The 20,936-nt window shown below is 35.5% G+C and overlaps 1 protein-coding gene across 3 annotated transcripts in view; it reads right to left on the bottom strand.

Moving 5' to 3' along the window:
* Window positions 1-20,936, bottom strand: part of MBD5 (methyl-CpG binding domain protein 5) — a 129,682-nt gene that overhangs the window by 8,337 nt on the left and 100,409 nt on the right. For 2 of the 3 annotated variants that reach the window (XM_027835567.1, XM_027835568.1), the window contains exons 9-10: window positions 18,907-20,115; window positions 8,116-8,189 (exon numbers count right to left, since the gene is read on the bottom strand). In XM_027835567.1, coding sequence (XP_027691368.1) covers window positions 8,116-8,189; window positions 18,907-20,115 — 1,283 coding nt within the window. The remainder of the gene's footprint in view (window positions 1-8,115; window positions 8,190-18,906; window positions 20,116-20,936) is intronic. The other variant, XM_027835569.1, reaches the window with a different exon arrangement.

A 20,936-nucleotide genomic window follows, 5' to 3' on the forward strand; every position in this document is an offset into this window, starting at 1 on the left:
TTGGAGGGATAGCTAACACAATGGAGAAGAGTTAAGAGGTCCCAAAATATCTTGTTAGGCTATAGCACCCGGATATACCTAGTAAGATACAGTTTAATAGGGACAAATGTGCAGTCTTAAACTTGGGTAAAAGTAATTACTTTCACACATAAAAGATGAGGGAGGCATGGTTAGACAGTAAGTGTCCTGAAAAAGATCTGGGGATTGTAGTGACTGTGAACTCAATGAGTCTGCAGTGTGATATAACAGGATAAAAAAGCTAATAACCCTGTCTCCTTGGACCCCTGCCTTTTTTTTTTTTGGCTCTCTTGGTTCTGCGCTACCTTTGTGACTACTCTTTCATTAGATCCTCTTTTTCCTTCCTTCTGTTATGTGTGCTCGCTCCTCAAAGCTCTTTCTTAGGCCCTCTTCTTTCTCTACACTTCTGGTGAGCACATTAGCTACCAAGGGTTTAGCTGTTCTCTCTATTTAGACAGTTCCCTAATCTATACATCCAGGTCTCATCTCTCGATGCTGAACTTTAGTTCGACACTACTGTCTGCTGGACAACGCTTCCTGAACGTCCTCTAGCTTCTTCAAACTTTCCTATTCCCATGCAAAGCATCTTAGCACTTAGTACAATCTTAGTACTTAGCACTTAGTACCATCTTACTACTTAGGACTTGATCTTAGTACTCACCCAGGCTCACACCTCAGCTTTTACTCCTCCCTCCATATCCAACCAATTGCCAGCCTTGATGATTCCACCCCCTCCTTGCTACTCACACTGACTCCCAGTTATGGTCCTTGTTACTACTCTTGCTGCTTCCAGTCTTTTCCCTCTCTGATCTATTTTTATACAGCTATAAAATTGATTTGACCAGGTCACCTCCCTATTAAAAAAACAAAACCCAACAAAACAAACTTCAAGGCTCCCTATTGCTTCTGGGATACAGTACCAACTCCTCAGCCTGCCATTTAAAGGCCTCCACAATCGGGCTACCACTTGTCTGTCCAGTTACAGTTCACACTGCTCCTTTTAACACACTGTTAAACAAATCGCCCTGCGGGTTGTTCCCTCTACACAGGGGCATTCCATGCTTCTGCAGCAGAGGAGATGACTCCCATGTCTGAAATGCTCTCTAGTCTCACCCATGGATTACAAAAACTTTCATCTCCTTCAGAAGACAGTTCAGGCATCCCCTCATACACTCAAGACCTTTCTGAATTTCCCCTGTTGTCATCACTCTCTACTTCTTGAAATTTCTTTGTATTATTTTGTTTATATGTTTCCTTTACTTGTCTGTGAACACAGATTGTGGTGCCAGCCAATCCAAGCCAATGTCAGAATGTATAAGGAGGAAATTTAACTACATGTTACTTTTAGAAATAACAAGAACAAAAAAGAAATCATGAAATACTAGATTCAGAATATGCTAGAATTCAAGAACATTTCCATTATGGTGTAATCAATGATTCTAGCAATATCACTGGTTGTAATGCTTGGGTGGAGGTAGAGTGACAACAATTAATTGCAAACTTAAAAACAATATTGTATCCTTTAAAAAATTAAATAGCTAATAGAGGGGGAAGAATATGTGGGCTTAGAGAAAGGACTCATACTCTGGGAAATCAAGAGACTGAGAGATAAAGAAAAGCTTTCTTGTCAAAGTGGCAGAGACTGTTTTTACACTAACAGGTCAGGCTATGAAAAGGTATAGTCATGAGAGAATTCAGAATAAGAATTATGGGCATATGAAATAAAGAATTAGTAAAAATTCAGCTCTGAAACCCAGAGGGCCTCCCTGGCGAGTGTCTTCTGCCATTTTCTGTTCCCTGCTGACAATTAATAATAAACATTTTTACTAATGGACACTCATTAAAATCTACTTGATTAGCTACTAGGCATTTTCATATAATCATGTTTCTAATTATTAATAGAGATAATTGCCATCTTTCATTCTCATTGCATATGCTGTCACACATTCTTATCTCTGCTAATAAAGAAATCAGGTATAGATTTGTGAATTGTATTAGGCACAAGGAGTGGGGAGAGAAATTACATACTGCTTTATATCAAAAGACTTCAGAATCTCAATGACTACTTCCTGCAGAACTAAACAAACAGAAGTGGAATTTGATTAGAAGGAACCCTGGGCTGTTGACTGGATTCATCAGTGAAAGTCGGTACATCTAAACAAATTTTATATTCTGAACTATCAGTTGCCGATTTTGCAATGAAACAATGATCTATTTCATTGTTTGTACTTGGTTTGTGACAGTGCTGGATTTAGGCTACAAACAGAAGCAGAAGTAGTAGGAAAAGCAGAGAACTGGAATTCATATGATGACAGAGCTAGCGATCATACAAATCTACTGCTCTTGTTTTACAGATGAGGAAACTGAGGCTGTAGGTGGTAAAGTGACTTATTCAAAGTTACACAGCTAGCTTGTAGCCGAGCTGGTCTATAGACCACATTCTTCTGATTCCACATCCAGTGGTTTTTCCACTCTACCAAGGTGTTTCTTTCTTGAATAAAAGGCTTCAGATGGCCTGGCTTCTTCTTCTTCTTCTTCTTTTTTTTTTTGGTTTGTTTGTTTGTTTTTTTTTTTTAGTGAGGCAATGGGGTTAAGTGACTTGCCCAAGGTCACACAGCTAGTACGTGTCAAGTGTTTGGTCTGAGGCTGGATATGAACTCAGGTCCTCCTGATTTCTGGGCCAGTTCTCTATCCACTGCGCCACCTAGCTGCCCCTAGAAGGGCTGGCTTCTAATGTAATATCTGCCACAACTTAGCTGTCAGACTTTGGGCAAACTACTTTACTTTCTCATCTATAAAATTGAGGGATTAGACTAAATAATCTAAAAAGCCCCTTTCAGCTATAAAATCCATGACTTTATGATTCTAAAATACCTCCTAAATATAAACATACATGAATTGTAGAAAAGAGTCAATGGTTGACTAATTAGGAAATTAACTATTTAACTCATTAAGTATCCACATTCTTAATGAGATATCTGGATGGTAGACTTATTTGGCAAATTAAAAGCTGACTATTTGTAACAAATCTTAAAGTGGTAGAAAATTAAAAAAGAAAATAAAAGCTATTATTATTTTAATTTTTAATTAAAAATGAATTAATGTGTAAAAAAGAATTTGTTTACTGTGACTAAGAGATGGAAATATATGTATATATTAGTTAATAATAGATACATTATAATCTCAAATTTTAAAAATTTCTAATGCTTTGCTCTGCTAAGGTCAAATGACATTTTGAGGAAACTACAGGTACACCAGGAACTTCAAGACAATTCCATTTGTTTTACATTTTACTACTCTGGGGTACCTCTTTACTGACCCTCATGTTTATTGAATATCTACAATTTCATGAGAAAATTTCTCCTCTCTAGATATTGCCATTTACATAATCAATAAGAGAAACACACAGTGTGTACATACATATATATGTACATACACACACATATGTATATATCAGCATATCTCTCTGTGTGTGTATGTGTGTGTGTGGATGTGTGTATGAAAAAAAATTTTGGAAGTATTTATTTCATTCCTGTATTATCAATTATTTTTTTTGGACTGTTTTAAGTTAAGCACATTAGACAACCTATCCTGCAGTGAAATACTGAAGACATCACAAGGAGTTTTTACATGAAAATATTTGTTCAATGAATATCCTATAATTCATTTCTCTTTGCAAAACAGTGTTACAGATGTTTGACAATTTTCTCTTTTTTATCCAACTATTATATTAATTTCTCAGAATTTGACATTTCCATCAACTCTGAATAGAAAATGCCACTTTAGTCAGAATACAGCAGGTAACTAACCAAATTATTTATTTTTCATGCCTTTATGAAATCTATTTTGCAACCTATATGTGGCCCATAAAAATAACCTACTTAAAATCTTTTAAAATATTTGATATAATGGCAAAGTATTGCATTGGAGATACCAAATGATTTGCTAACTGTTTATGCTTTTTAAAGAGATATTCTGTTCAAGATAAGGGGTGTGCCTTAGTGTCCTAAGCTCATAATTTCAAATACATTCCCCCTGTGTAAAAACTATTGAAGACCCTCATGTCTTCCCATTCCTTAAAAACTTCTCACTGTATCCTATCATCCCCACTAGTTAGTCTATATCTCTTTTGCTTTTCATGGTCAAACTCATTGAAAAAGCCATCTATACTCAATGCCTCTATTTCCTTTCCTCTCATTTCTCTTACACGCTTTATAATCTGGTTACCAATCTCATTCAACTAAAACTGCCTTCTTTGAAGTTACCAGTGATCTCTTTGTAACTAGCTTTGCTTTGATCACCTACAAATAAAGGCAGTCACCCCATGAAATGCCAGGAATGTGCTTCTAGGGAGAAGATACTCTTAACTTTCCTACCACACAGGTGGAACTCAGAAGGGGTTGCATCTTTAAAAACTGCCAGGCTGGGATACCCACTTTTTTTCCTGTGGCATCTAGAAAGGATGAAGTCTGAGATCATTCACTGTAAAGTTCATACAATACAAACAAACAAATGAGTTGGTGAAAGAGGAAAGGTTACCTTTTCCTACTCTCTTTTACTGAGAATCTTATCCCTAGGCATTGACTAAAGGATTGTGTGTACCTTGGGTTTTTTGGTTTGTTTGTTTGTATTGTATGAACTTTCCAGATCTAGGTTTAGGGAGGTAAAATCCCCATTGAACCTAGTAACCTTGGAACCAGAATTCCAGGCTGGATGTTGCAGCCAGCCCAGCAGGGAAGCTCCGAGAAGCCAGAATGCCTAGGAGTCAAGTCTAGGAGGGGCTTTGGATTTGGAACTTAAGATTGTGCTCACTGAATCAGAAACTAAGCTGTGAACCTAATTCTAATTCCCTTTTCTTATTCAGATGTTAGGGGGAGGGTACGTTGGTAAATTTGTTCCTATTATTCCTTTTTTAGCAAATATTCCTTTGTAAAAGCTAATCTGACTATTAAGTGGTTGAATAGAAATGGGGTGCAGGGACCCTTCTACGACTGGAGGAGCAGCACTGATGGGTGCTTGAGACAATGGCAGAAAGCCTCGACACTCTAACTCCCCCTATGCTATTACAGAATCCTGAGGAAGAGGTGAAATGTAACCCACCTAGGTGTTACATCTTAAATACCAGACCTAATGGCCCTTTCTTAATCCTTATCCTTGACTTCTATGGCATTTCAGTCTCTCCTCCTGGGTACCTTCTCCTCTCTAGGTTCTTATGACAGGGCTTCCTCTGTCTGTCTGCTCTCTCTGAGTTTCCTTTGCTCCCATGTCTCCCTCACAGAGCTGCCATCCTAGTTCAGACCCTAACCAGTTTTTCACTGGGCTATTACAACAATCTTCTAATTGGTTCCCCTGCTTCAAGTGTCCTCCTGCCCTAATCCAGACTCCATTTAGCTGAGAAGGTAATTTTTTTCTGAAGTGTAGCTCTGCCCACATCATCACCGGATACCCCAAACTCAACGACCTTCAGAGGCTCTCAACTGAGTACCTATAGGATCAAATATAAAGTCTTCTGTTTGGCATTTAAAGCTCTTCATAACTTGGCCCCTCCCTACCTCCTTCATCCCTGCCCAGTCTTTTTCACATTTTACTCCTCTTCATGAACTCAATTCGGCTACACTGGCTTGTTGTTCATCCTATGACACCTCATCTTTAGTCTCTGTAATCTCCTGGATCTCCCCGTATCTGGAATGCTTACTCTTTTCTCTTCTGCCTCTTAGTTCTCTCCAGCTTCCTACAAGAATCAGCTCAAATCCCATTTCTGCCAGAGGCTCTTCTCAGTCTCCCCAGGTGCTAGGGAGGGTTTTTCCCCTGCTTAGACTATCTTCCTTTGCTCTGTATATATCTTGTATGTACCTGGTCATTTACATGCTGTTTCCCCCATTAAATGTAAGCTTCTTGAGGGCAGAGACTGTTTTTGCACTTTTTGGAATCTTTGGGGTTTAGCAGAATGCTTAAAAATAGAAAGCGCTTAACAAATGCTTATTGATTAACCATCCTGGAGAACTAGTTTCCAAGGTTTGAACTAGCTCATAAGGATGAGAGAACCTTCATCTCTATGGAACTAATTAAGGTCTAGAAGGTATCCTGGTGCTTTATAAGCTGGGGAAAAATCCTGAGGTGGTGGTATGGTTCCAGGTCTTCCTATTGCTAAGAATTCTACCTTTGGATACTTTCCTCAGAGTCTGCCCATATTAGGGCCAATAGGGTTTTTCCAGTCTCTAGAAAACACAGTTGTAATTTTTTCTATTACTGGTGTTGTTCCTTTACAATAATTAGTAAATAATGACTAGTTCATGAGACCATAAATTTAGAGCCAGTAGGGTCATAACACCACAGATCTTGTGCTGGAAGAGATCTCAGAGGCCAGCCATATAGACCAACATCCTAAATTTACATGTGAGGAAACTGAGGCACAGATAAGCAAGGTAATTTTGCTAAAGTCAAACACATGTTAAGTGGCAGAGTCAGGATTTGGATCCAAATTCTCTGCCTCTAAATTCTGTGATCTTTCCACTGTACCATGCCATTGTATCACTATGGGAGTATCTATCCTCTCTAAAAGTGTGGAGAAGCTCAGAGGCATCACCACTGGGGCCCCAGTAGTCTGATAACCCATAACTTAAGTCTGAGACCTTGAACATACCATGGTTTAATCAGAATATGGAAGAAGAGAAAATTTTTGGCAAGGCAGGGGCCCTAATTAGAGGTGATACCAGGGTAGAAGTAGCTGCAGCAGGCCCTAGTAGGGGAGAGAGCTTTCAGGACGGGCACCCTGGGCAGGGCTGAGCACAAGGAGAAGGGAGTGACAAGTCAATGATGTAGTCCCAATGTTCCTGAAGTGGACAGGGAGGAAGTAGCAGTATAAGACTGAGATATAAGGTACTTAAAGGATTCTGTCGGAAAAAGGACCAGACTTTTCCAGGGTGGTAGCAGTAGGAATGGAGCACGGACATTTACGTACAACATAAATACCCTGACACTAGACTTCCACTTTGGAAAATCTGATGAACTTACTCTATTAACATTTTAAAATCATGATAGTAAGATTCTGCAATGTGTATGTTTTTGGAAAATTCGTCTGTGTTATCACAGCTGAATGTGAATCCATTGTGTTATTTTTAGGTGTTTGCTAACAACTAATGAGGTATGCTAACTTTGTTTTACAAAATTGGTTAGGCAATATCTAAATTAATAATAACAATAACAATAATAATCTGTAACATTTATATGGTACCTTCAGGTTTGTAAAGATATTTACATACATTATCTCATTTGATCCTCATGACAATCCTGTAAAATAGGGACTGTGATTATCTCCATTTTACAGATGATGAAACTGATATGAGAGAGGCTAAGTGATCTGTCCACTGTCACACAGATTGTAAGTGTCTGAAGCAGGATATGAACTTAGGTATTCTTGATTCCAAGTCCAGGGCTCTATCTACCGTGCCAACCACTTGTTCATGATACTCTATTCTTAAAATTAATATTAAATCAGTAACGATACACAATCCAAAAACTCTGTTATGCCAAAGTATAGGTTGTGCCCCAAGCACTCTACCTCTGCCACAAAAATTAACTCAGGATATAAATGTCCAGAAAACATTTTAGATTCATCTTTCTACAATTATTTTTGCCACTGTTAATAATAATACCACCAATGAAAGTTATTAAAACATTAAACCATGTAAAAACCACAAATGTTTATTAGGACACTTGTGACTCACTAGCCGCCAAGTTTGTTTATAACTCTACACGTTCTATTTTGGGGAACTTTATCTCTCAATATATACTGACTTGTTAATTTATATTACAATTTACATTTACATATAAACCTTCTTTTCTTTTCCCACTAGCTAATCAGGAGAAAATTAAAAAAAAAACACCCCACATAATTATAAGCACAAATTGTTAGGATGAGAAGATAACAGATTTAATGGCAAATGATGTTTGCCTATGGTACTATCTGACATTCTTCAAAGATAACTAATGAATGCATACATGCTACAACACTGGTAAACTTGGTGGCATTTCATTATTTTTTTGGAAAAGGATCAGCAAATAATATTTTTGAAAAGTGGAAACAATTGTGCTTACTTTCTGTTCCTCTTCCGGGCTCGACTGTAGGCTTCTAAACCTTCTGTTAGTGTCTTCAACTTCTCGGGCTCCACCTAAGTGAATGTATGAAGACCAAACCACATTACCCAGATCTGCAATTATCAAGCACTGCTTTTACTTTACTGCTGAACACGCAGGTCTTTCACCCACAAGGTACTGTAAAACACTGCTGTTAGCATTCAGCCAGAGATTCCTGCTTCGGTGACTCCAAGTAAGAACAATGACTGAAATGAAAGAACATTTGGACATGAAACTGCAAAGAGAAGATAAGTATAAGCTGTAATACTTAGAAAATGGTAAGTTTGAGAGGAAAACCTGTAATTTGTCAAATGATGCCAAGCAGAGCTCCTTGTCTTTGCCCATTTGCTTCTTTTTTTGGTTAAAGACAACAAACAGAAGGCCCCAGGGACACAAAGATATGGAACTTATCCTCAAGGAGCTTAAAATCTAGTTGCAATCTTCATTACTGACAAAGTGGGACAAAATATAGACAGCATGACATATGATGAGTTTTTGCTTATAAATAGCATTTCTGTAGGCTGTTGGCCTTAATTTGGCAGGGATGTGATGGCAAGTACTAAATAAACAGGAAACTGGTTATGACAAACATTATTTTTTAGTTTCTACCCACAAGATGAGATACTTAAAACCACCACAGCTCCTTACATGCTCTCTTGAAAACAGATATAATGAGAAACTTTAGGAAAGGTTCTGGACTTTTAGGAGATTGTAGAGGATAGCTCTGGCACTTTTTCTAAAATGGTAGTTCTCAAAGAGTGGCCTGCAGACTGCCGGGCTGAGACCCTTTGAGGGGGGAGCTCTGTAAAGGTAAACCTTTTTATGATACTAAGGTGCTATTTGCTTATGAAAATACTGCTCCCTTTTCCAACAACAGATTTGTGTGAGGCCAGATTTTCTTCACATACTTCAACCAGAACAATATAATGAAAGCAGAAGCAGATATGAAACATACTAGTTTTCTGTTAAGCCAGACATTAAAGAGATTTGCAAAAATAGGCAAAACAATGGCCATTATTCTCACTAAATTTTGTTTTGGAAAATAGTTATTTTTCACAAAAAACATTATTTATGTTAATATGTAATGGCTTTACTGTTATTTTAAATGAATTAATAAATATGTCAAAACTATCAGTTTTAATTTTAAATGTGGTAAGTATCAATAGAAATTAAAACTAATAATTTTGAAAATATTAATTCATTTAAAAGCAACAATAATAAACACAAGAAAAACTCATTAATTTTTAAGAGTATAAAGGGGTCCTGAGATGAAAGTTTGAGAACTTCTACCATAAAGATACAGAAAAAGTGGGAGATGTTTCTCAATTTAAAATGTCCATGTTTTATCTCAAAAGACCCCCAAAGAGTTCCCACATTTATAGGAGTATTTCAAAGGCAGTAGAAGCTGCCTCATCCACCAAGCTTTAGCAATTGATGCCTAGATGACAAAGAACTCTTCATGTTTAAATATATTCTAACAGTTTCAGAAAGGCCACTACTGAGAAACTGATTTAATGAAATGACAGCAAAATCTTCAGCAAATAGATGGTTATCTATTTGGTTGAAATTTAAATGTTCTATTCTCATGTGTTATTGCTTCTGAATATGGAACCATTTGGCACCTGAATAAGATCCAAGAAGGAAGTAGTCCAATTTGGAGTCAAAAAGTCCATGCACTCAAGTACATACACTTGACTCACAATCTATTTTACTCTTATTTTAGGTGCCATTCCAATAAATTTGCTTATCTGATTTTTCATCCCATAACAGACTCAAAGCAGTAGATTAGGAAGGAAGGAGAGAAAGAGAGAGAAAGAATGGGGAAGCAGAAACACTGAGAACAATGAGAAATCTGTGTAACCAAAGACAAGTCACTGAAAAATTAGGGCTTGGTTGTTTTATCTGTAAAATAAAGGGTTGCATTAGATGAGCTTGATGGTCTTTTTTTCAGCTCTGACATTCTTTTAGAATGTATGGAAGTGTTGCCTTGTATAATTGACACAACCATGGTATAACCGAATACAGATATTTATGTCAACAAATTTAATTAAAAAAAAATTTATTGTCAACTATGTGCAAAGCAATGCTCTAGGTGCTAGGGATACAAACAAAACAGTCCCTGCCTTCAAGGGGCACATGTGTGTGTGTACATGTAACAACTTCTGTATTTGATTAAAATGAATGCTTTAGAAATCACTGGTGCAATTGTAGCATATAGCATAAAAAAAGGGAACATACCTACTCAGTTCTTTGAAGCAGTACAAGTAACAGTAAATGAAAGTAATCATATGAGACTTTAAACTTAAAGGATATACTGGGATGAAATCACTGAAGTCAACTGAGTCATTCTATATTTTACAGGGGTGAAGGGTAATAATTTATTTGGGTTTATTTTCTAAAGTTTTTGACTAATGATAAAACAAAAATACATTATACAAATCAAGCTCTGTCTATAGCTTTTGAACAATTATTGGTGATCTTCCGAACACTATATTCCTGATCACAATTTCTTGACTTACATACAACTTTTGAACATTGTCATAATGAACATTTCATTTAAAGATCACAAATAATCTGATGGCAATGTTTAATTTGTTAGAAGGAATTTTTCCAATAATGCTACAGTTCCTTGAATCCAAGAAGAGTACAAACCATGACTCACTTCAGGAATAACAGTATCTTTTCATTTTAGGAGGTGAATACTATTAGGCATCATTTTAAAAGATATCTTTTAAGTAGATTGCAAAAGATAATGTATTAAATACTGTACTTTTACATGGGAAAACACTAATATACCTGAAAAAGTTTCTAAATATGTTTAATTAATTGACCTCAGAAAAAGGGAAAATAAACTTAGATACTTATTAAAAAAACAGAAATTGTGGTATTTAAAAGAAAGCCTGAACATTATTTTTTAAAAAAGTCTTTTGACATAAAACACATCAATGTAACATTAAATAGTCAAAGCTTAACAAGCAAAACTCTTAGAAATCAAATACTTTCACAAAACCTTAACTAGAAGAGCAGGTATTAGGCAACTCATCAAACTTTTATTACCTCAGAAGAGTTATTTAGAAATAACTCCTCAGTTCCAGCAAGATGGTAGCAGAAACTCTCCTTTCTTATCATCAACTACATCACAAAAAACAGATTTTTCTCTAGTCTTCCTTTCCTTCTATTGCTCAGGACCATTGTTAACCAATGCCATTAGTACTGTATCCATAAAAGCTATGTGTCCCATACTCCTTCTTCATTGCACTTGACTCTAGACTAGTTCTGAGTTAAGTTTTAGTGGGCAGTGGTCAATGAGCTTGCCTCAACACTTCTTACCTTTTGGGCAATATTTTTAGGCCTCATTCATCTTCTCACTGTCCCTCCCTATTCCAGACCCTAGCTGCTCAGTTAAGTTTTTCACCCCAGCAGCTTAGTTCCAATGATTAAACATCCATTTTATTTCCTTCTGAAATGTATGTGAATCTTTTTTTGGGTATTCAAATATCTGCCATTTATATGTGACTTTATGTTTGCTTATGGGGCTTAAATGGGAAAAAATAATAAGAACTAATGTTGCTATTGCTTGTCCTTCGTTTTCAAAGAGGATCATGACATCAGGGAGGTAATGCCATGACATGCAAGTGAATTGTATTTAATTGAGGGGGAGGCTGTGCAAAGTCACCAGCCTCACTCTCTCTTCTGGAGCCATCTGGGTCCAGTGGCAGGATATAGATTAGGACTGGAGATGACCCTGGATGAGGTGGGAGACCTTAGCCTTTTGAAGCTAAGGTCTTTTTTTTTAATTTAAGCTAAGGTCTTTAACAGGTCTCAGTTTGATTGAGGCAATACCCATTCAATGATTAAGGCTAGGTAAGAAACGAGGCAGAGAACTAACATATTATTAATCACGTCCACCTAAAATAATTTAACTAATTCCAACTTTTACGATTTGAGCCAGCATTGTTAATTCTGGTATTTTGTATTTAATACTTACAAATAACTATGTACCTGTACAGACAGTTGGCTCTAATGAAAGACTTTACCTTTTACAAGATTGGTTTAAATCTAATCTTAAAGTGACAATGAAAAATCTCATGCTAGACCTTTAAAAATAAATGAAACTATAGATCTCAATTCATCTTCCTAAAGATTAAAGACTGCCAAATAACTATATCTAACAAAACTATGCATTGCCTCATTTGATTCCATTTGTTTGTATCCATGAATAAATTTTCTATATAAACATATACATTTTCATTATTTTGTGTTGGGTAACACAAACCATGCAGGCAGTGATATGTATTCATTTCCTTTTTGATCTGCCTCAAAAATGATTGTCAATGAGTGCTAACTCTTCAGCTGAGTACAATAAATCTTCTAGTCTTTATCAGGTTTTGTGCTATCTTGCCTTTCACTTTTAAAATCTTTTCTCAATTTTCTTTTCTTTTTCATTTTACCCTTTGATAACCAAATCTAGACTTTCCACCTTAATCTTTTTCCTTGATTATTTCCTCTTCAAGGAGATCCTGTTGTACTTACATTCTGACTATAGCCCCTTAAAATGAAGTTATATCCAAATTGTAGGAAAACTGGGTTTTCACTGATAGTTGATGCAATATCACTCCAAAGAGTCTGCTTGATCTTTGAATTCAGAGATAACTTGATGACAGGGAAAAAATAAATTATATACACATAAACATATGTAAATTTTTTTCATACACACACCAAGAAGATACTATCTTTCAACACAGATGTGTTAATAAAGAAATTATTATCAGTAATTAAGACATAGCAAAAGTGTTCTATAAATCATAATCTTGAACCATTACTTCATTGTACAACTTTCACACTTAACATCTCTATCTCAATTTTTAAAGTGACCCAGTCGTTGAATGAGGTTAGTTGAATCCTTCATTATTCTCTCTATATTGTCAGCACAAGTGACTCTGAATTGGTTAAAAATAGGGCAGAAAACCACTTCACTATAGGCTTTAATTATGATGAGACAATGTTTATCTAGAATTATAAACACTGTTAATAGTCCAATCTCTGCCTACCAAAAAAATAATCATGAGTTTTAACTTTGGAAACAGTATGGTACATAAGAAGAAAGGACTAAATAAGATGAACATTTTAAGGCAGGTGACTAATTTCAAGCACTATTACAAATACATATAAAACATCAGATTTCACAGTACTGATTAGTTGTCTCTAATAGTTCAACCAGACAACCAGTCCAAATTTCATTACAAATAAACAATTAGCACACTGCTCAATCTCAACCTCTATTTCTCCTATCCCCACTTGTTTTGTTCAATTTGGCTTTCGAAGAAATATGCATCAGATCAATTTAAGATTGACTTTAGGATCAAAAAGCCTACACAAAACAGTAAAAAAATGACTCTTGTGGAGAAAGCAAAAAATTACTTTTTAAAATAATAATTTGTTGAGCAACACTCAACTCTACTCAGTCTCTATTCTGAAGCTTCATCATTGTATGAAGGTGATACTGGCTTCCCAAAAAAACACGCCAGTGAAGTCTAAGCTATACTAAATGGCAAAGGTGCCGAATGTGGGCTAAGCAATAGATTGTATGTCTGTAATATAATGACTATTTCAGCTAAGTTCAGAGAATAATATCATCAAAAGGTGCGTCAACAGGTAGCTACTTTTCCTTTGGCCACAGTATCTCGTGAACATCATCTAAGGTGTGGAAGAAGCACCCACATTTGTATCTTTGCAAGTACTAAAATGAAATAATCTTTTAACGTTAAATAATGTAGCTTGAAGGGTCCCAAGGTGGGGGCTGAGCATAAGAAATTTTTTTTTTCAGGAAAGTGAGAATAGGTATTATAATGAACTGTATGAATTACATAAAAATAACAGGGTTTTATCCATTATTTTGTCCTAAAGCAGACATATAGGATATTACACGTACCATGTACCAGAAATGAAAAAACTTTTTCTTCCAACTATTACTGAGTATCTTTATCAAAGTCTGAAATTGTATACACCTGCCCATGATTCTATATGCTAGCAAGATGTAGGCCCTAATCTTGGCTTTTATAAATAACTCTTGTCTGTAAAGTAGCATAAAGGTCTGAGAAAACAGATCTGCCACCTAATGTGTCCATTTTAGAGTAAGTAGCAAGTTGTTCCCAGTAAGCAGTTGGTCACAAGCCCAAAACTAAAGAGAAAAACTTTTTAGTAAAGAATCAGTGAAATGCAATCTAGGGTAGTTGTAGGAGCAATGGCCTGGGAATCAAAATGCCTGGGAATCAAAACACCTGGGTTCTAGGTTGGCTTGGCCATTGACTGTATGAGAGTCACTCCCCTGTTTAGGCCTTACCCCTCTCCTTTGTAAAAGAAGCTCTCAAATTCTACAATTCTGTGGTGTCAAGTTACAACCAATGAGGTTTCAATTAGCTAATGATGCTTTATATAAATAAATACGAATATAGTAAAACTCCAGTAATTCAAAATGAATATGGGGAAGGTCAATCTGAATTAACAGAAAATTTGATTTTAGAATATATTAAAAGAAATTCATTTAAAACATCTCTTAAATGTACTTAGCAAATTAAAACAACTGCTATGATTATTTCCAAGAAGAGTATCATATGAATATGGAAGATACAGTTGTAATCCATTCTCCCAACTTGTATAATGGGCTGAAATTCTTAAAAACAGTTTATTCTTAACTCACTTAGGTTAAATATATGCTCTATAATCTTTTTATGCCTAAATTACTTAGACAAACCCTTCCTTCATTAAGATACTGCAAAAGCAAATGTCAAACCATCACAAATTTAACATTAGTAGGTTATGGATTTTGTTGTACAATAAATACACTTTAATAGTAAAACATGATAAAGTGATACTTTAAAATCCTATGGCCTAAGAAACATGGCAAATTCTAAAAGCTCAATGTGCAGGAAAACAATGATTCTACCACATTAAACATTAAAATCTAACATTGTCCATAATGCAGTACAGTGATCTCAGTATCTGGGAGCAAGCAAAGAAGACTTAGACAGATCTGAAACTACCAAATATAATTTGAAAACATGGAGAAATAATGAGAGAGAGTAGTTGTAATGCTCTTCAGGTATCAACAAGCAATTTTAATTATTAAAACATATTTGTTCTATTCAGTGGTATTTGGAAGACTCATGGATATAGCTTTCTCCTTCTCTCACTCTCTTTTTGTAGGTTTCAGGAAATAATAATTAGCTAACATTTATATGGTGCTTCAGCTATATGAGAGCCTGATAGGGATAACAGCACATGGAGTCTGAGTGATTCTTAAGGTCAGTGCGGCACAGCAAGAACCTTCGAATCAGAAAGACACAGAAGAGTACAAGTACTACTTTGAACAAACCTAACTGCATGACTAGAGGCAAAACTCAACCTCTTAGTACCCTAGGCAATTCTCTAAGATATGAAGTTACATATCTGTATTGCTGGAAAGAAGGAGATTGAAAAGAAATCACAAGTTCAGATGGGAAAAAAGTTATTCTTAATTCATAGTCCTTTATAATTTTCTTCACTCTAGCCTTATAAGAGTTTTTCATAAAGCCTCAACACAATATTTCAATGTTACCAACTAAATTTTTTTTCAAAGAACCCTAAGCTATTCCTACATAACACTTAAAAATACATGTTAAACTTTAAGAATATTTAACACTATACAGGTATTTAAGTAATATATACATCTTACCAAAATGAAATACCGTTTCAGTTATACATCCTGTAAAATTTGTGATGCTAAGACTAGAAGTCAGGCCTTCTGATTATGACAGGGACTTGTGAACACAACTGCTATTTAAGATTTCTAGTCTGATTGTAATTGTATCTCATCGCAAAGCAATATTAACATGGGTTGAAGACTTGGAAATGAAAATTCCTACAACACCTAATAAAGATCTCAGTAAATTTTAAGAATTCAAGAAATACCTGTTAACCAGTGGAATGAGAATATTGGATGTATCTGGTCATAAAAACACAGAAACAGGTACATAATAAAATGATATCCCACTATAAAAGGATTCCTTAGATTTTTCTCTCTAGACCAGTATTTACACACTTAAAGTCATGAGTGAGAAGTTTTGGGGTACTTTATAATAGAGCATTTTATTCCTAACTATTATCATTCTCATGACTGCTGAGGTTTATTGCTTTAAAAGTTTTTAGACCTAGTTAGAGGAACTTTGAAGAGGGTTATTGTTAACCTCAATAGGGATCACTTTACTTACTTCTGGCAAAAAGTGGGAAGTGACAACTGGCAAGTTTGGAGGTAAGCGTTTTTTAGTACTGATTTTATAGGAAGCAGCAATGGTTATAAGTTCAAAGACAAAATGAAGTAAATTTATTCCATGCTGTTTGGGGTGTAACACTTTTTTTTAACCTGCAAAAGTGAGGAGAATGCTAGCGAATATATTATTTTTAAAAAGCATGGTACCTTTGAGCACTGTAAAGTGCTTCATCCTGCTCTTTTAATAATGGCAAAATATTTTATTTAAATTATGAATATTTGGAATAAACTTACAATTTTCTTTTAAATGGCAGGGAAGGGAAGAGAATAAGTATTTATATATAGCCTACTATTTGCCAGGCAGTATTAGGCGATTTTTAAATATATATTATCTCATTTGATTCTCACAAAAACCCTGGGAGGGAGGTGCTATTATTATCCACATTTTATGTCTTTAGAGACTGAGACAAACAGAGGTTAAGTGATTTGCCAAGGATCACACAATTAGTAAGTGGCTGAGGCTGGATCTGTACTCAGGACTTCCCGATTCCAGGCTTACCACTCGATCTCCTGTGCCACCAGTTGCCTCTAAGTAAGTGCTTTAAAAATGTTTGCTATATTTTTTTATCATATTGGGACAAAAAGTTTTTCCTTGGGAATTGGTCTCAAAAATTTAATGTAAATTAAAGGAATTTTAAATATCTATAAATACTATAGTTAACACTTTTTTTTTTCAGGAATGTATTTGTTACAAAAAAAATGACAATATTGTAGTAATTAGTTATTCAAGTATATAATGAAGGCAATATTATCCTAGTGTTAGTATAGAATGAGTTAGTAATAGTTGCTCACTAACCTGATGCCATTTATAGAACACCATTTATCAACTGATTTTTTTCTTTTTTAGTTTAATAGATTATATCCTTGAAAGGTTCATTTCCCTTAACACCTGCATAGAGTTGAAATCTGGCTATAAGTTGGTAAATGCAAGTCAATCTGTGGGCTAGGGCCAATGTATGCTGTGAAATAATTAAAATGTTTATTTTGTGGAGAAGAAAGAACATTATTTAAATTACACATCTATAACTGAAAGAATGGATTTCAAGGGGACAGCAAATGCTCCAATATTTCTTTAATTATTTTTTTTTCTGAAGTCATACATGTATACGAAAGACTTATCATACATCAGCAAAATGTTCTGTTCTAAATCTTTTGTATGTAGTGGTTCTATTTGTATGACAAAAGCCCTTTTTAGTTGCCTCTAATTATTTACTGTACAGATTGGAGAATAAAAATGTTTGGGTTTATCAAATGAAAGAATAGATGTCTCTGGTCTCAGAGGGATTGGAGAATAACATGTTTTGCAAATAGAAGAGATGCTGAATTATCTCCTTTACCAAAGCCAGAGTCATCATTATGACATGATGTCCTTATAGGTGTATATTAATTAGGTATTACATACAAAACATTCAACTATTTGTCAGGATTTTGGAGAAAGACAGACTTCTTATCGTGAGGATGAAGCATTTTTGGTTTCCTGTCACCAAATCTAAGTGAATCATAAGTCTGAGCTAGATTGAATCAGTTTTATACTATGAAATAAGGAAAAGATATAATACAAACTGTTTTCATCTCCATAAGAACTTCTTGCAAGATTTAGAGACCAAAAATTACATATTTTCCCACCATACATGTGGCACCTGTACCATTATCTGTTTCTAGTTAGAAATGCATTTTTCTACCAGTTTTTAAGCTTCTTTTTAAACTTTACAAATTGAGTCAATGCTTTCACATGTGGGAAAAAAGGTCTGAGGTCTCATACTAATTTTTTCTAAACTGAACAGTAGTTTCAGGAAGGAGTTTTATTTAATTTATGGGATTGAGTTGAGTTAATCAGAACCAGACTACAACCCTAAATACTTCCATATGTTAGAAAGGGCTAGGATTTTTCCTATAAAGAGACATCATTCAGAACATAGAAAATACCTCCAGTATATAATAATGATGTTATTTAACTCCTCTCTGTTGCTCTAATGTTAAGCTGGAAAAAAATGTAGAGGCACTCTCAATTGGCAATAAAGTTGACCACCTTATGAAACTGGGGGGGGCCAGAATACTTTTGGGCCTCCAACAGCTGCTCAATCCTTTTTGCCATTTACTACCATTAAAACCTACTTTTCCTCTAGTCTCTTTGCATGACACCCAGGGTTGGGAGGATGTAGAAGAAGTGGGCATACTTTGCAACAACTTAGTAATTAGGATCCCAGATAGGAGGCCCCTTGAACCTCCTCAGCTCTACAGACATTATTTATTAAAATGACACTCACTGTCATTTTGGTAACTACAATCACCTCTTCATTTATACTCCAATTTTGTGGGACAGCAATGAGTTAAGAAGAAACACAATTCAACCACTATAAAGCCAATCATAAAAGTGACATCAAGCAAAAATTGATTGATAAACAATCTGGCATTGAAAATAAGTATAACATAGATTGATATACCTTCCCTTCCTCAGTGTTTTGTTGACATGAACTGTGAACTTCTTCTTCTCGTACTAATTTGCCAGGCCATGAAGTTAGTCCTTTGATTTGGCCCCAGACCAAGTCACCAACATTAAACGTCCTTGGTCTATAATGTATTAACTCATTTGAAGAAGGGGACTCTGGGTTCCTTAGGTCATCTTCACTACTAATGCTTTTAGCGTCTGAAGGGCTAGGCACACACCCATTAATGCTTTTGGCATTAAAATCTCCATTAAAATGGATATAGTCTTTAACTAGAGAACTTTCCAGGCTATTTGACGAACTTGGAGATTGCTCCTCCATGACTAGGTCTTGCTTTGAAGCACTCAGCAATTCTCCAAACCCTCTGCTCTGTTGGGGCCTGTTTCCATTAATATGTGCACATCTTTCCACAGTGTTCTCCAGTCTCTCCTTAAAACTCATCATAGTTCTTTTGTAGTTGTTATACCTGAAATTTTCCTCCAACATTTTATCCCCTTGACAGTTTCTTTGTGGTAACAGAATTGGATGCTGTTCTCCTGGAAGTAATGGCAGTGTGGAGACATTATTGGGCCTTTCATGACAGGGACTACTGTGGATATGGGTTGAGTGATCTAAAAATTCCTCACACTTCCATCTGTTTATCTCTCCACCAGGACTCTGCTCTCCTTCCCACAGTTTTTTAGGTGTGTTGCAACCTGCCAATTTGAAATACTCAAATCCATCTCCCTCGCTTGCATTCTTCCCATGTTCCAGATTTTTTGGGAGGCGAGCCCCTCTTACATTCCTTAGCCTATTGTCGTGATCTGCACCAGTAATGTTTCTTCCATGAATTACTGCACTGACAGCACTAGAGAGATTTAATGGGTCACCAATTGAGGCAGTGAAGGCACTCATGGCACTCAGAGCTGGAATTGGGCTCATCTGAGTTGTACTGCTGACTGCAGTGGTGATGACAACTTGCATTCCTTTGCTTGCAGCATCTACAACTGCTTTGTAAATTGCATCTACTGAAGCATCACCCTGACTAGCCACATTGAGGCTAGCCTTTGCCTGTTGTCCCAGTGTTGGCTCAGTCCTCTGTTGCAACTCACAGGCTGTATCTTGGAAAGGAGGAAGTGTAGTGTTAGAATTCTCAGGAAGTGCTGTCAGACCACTTTGAGTGCTCATTCTTTTATTCAGGAGAGCTGCATCTTCCTGCATTCTCACCTTAAACAAATGTACAAAAGAAACAGTGAGAGAGAAACACTAGGGTCCTCACTGAGAGAAATTACATTTTCACATTTTAACTGATAATAAGGATGAAAAATGAAGGAAACACAGAGATAATAAGGAGATTCAAAAAAATGAAAAAATGACAACACAGAAAGGTGTAAGATAATATTTTATTATTACAGTAAGAAAGGTCAGGGTTTTTTATTATAAGGAATGTTAATGTTTTAATTCCTACTAACAGCTGTATAGCAATCAACTTTGAGGGAAATGAATACAAAATGTTTATAAGTGATTGCTCTAAAAACACCGTCATGTACTTTTTGATCAATGGTTTTAAGAGGGAAAGAACACAAAGTAGTCAGCATTGTTCAGATTCAAAAGGGGACCAGGCAATTTGAAGCAAATGTTAATTCATTAAAATGTCTAGTTATTCTAGAATAAATAAATGCTAGATCATTTTTTATTAAACAGTGAAATGTTATATCATTTGCAGTTCTGAAGTTTTTAGATAGAAATAACGTGAAATGCTCTTTACAATTTTCCTAACTGTTCTGTAACAGAGCTGACAAGTTTTAAAGAAGTGTTAGCGAACCTGTATTACCACTGATCTATTGTCATCAATTTCTAAGTTAAGAAGTTATAAGGAAAGCATAAGAGAAGATAACTTTAAAAATATTTATTAAAAAAATCAAATCAAAGACCTGATTTTACAAACTTAGGAAAAAAACTAATAATCCAATTAATACAAAACCTTTCTATCATTTAAGATAAAACTTTTCTATTCATTCTAACTTTTCCCCTAAAGCTGATGCTCC

This window comes from Vombatus ursinus, unplaced genomic scaffold (assembly GCF_900497805.2).
Source record: "Vombatus ursinus unplaced genomic scaffold, bare-nosed wombat genome assembly UNPS02014816.1, whole genome shotgun sequence".
Taxonomy (NCBI): domain Eukaryota; kingdom Metazoa; phylum Chordata; class Mammalia; order Diprotodontia; family Vombatidae; genus Vombatus; species Vombatus ursinus.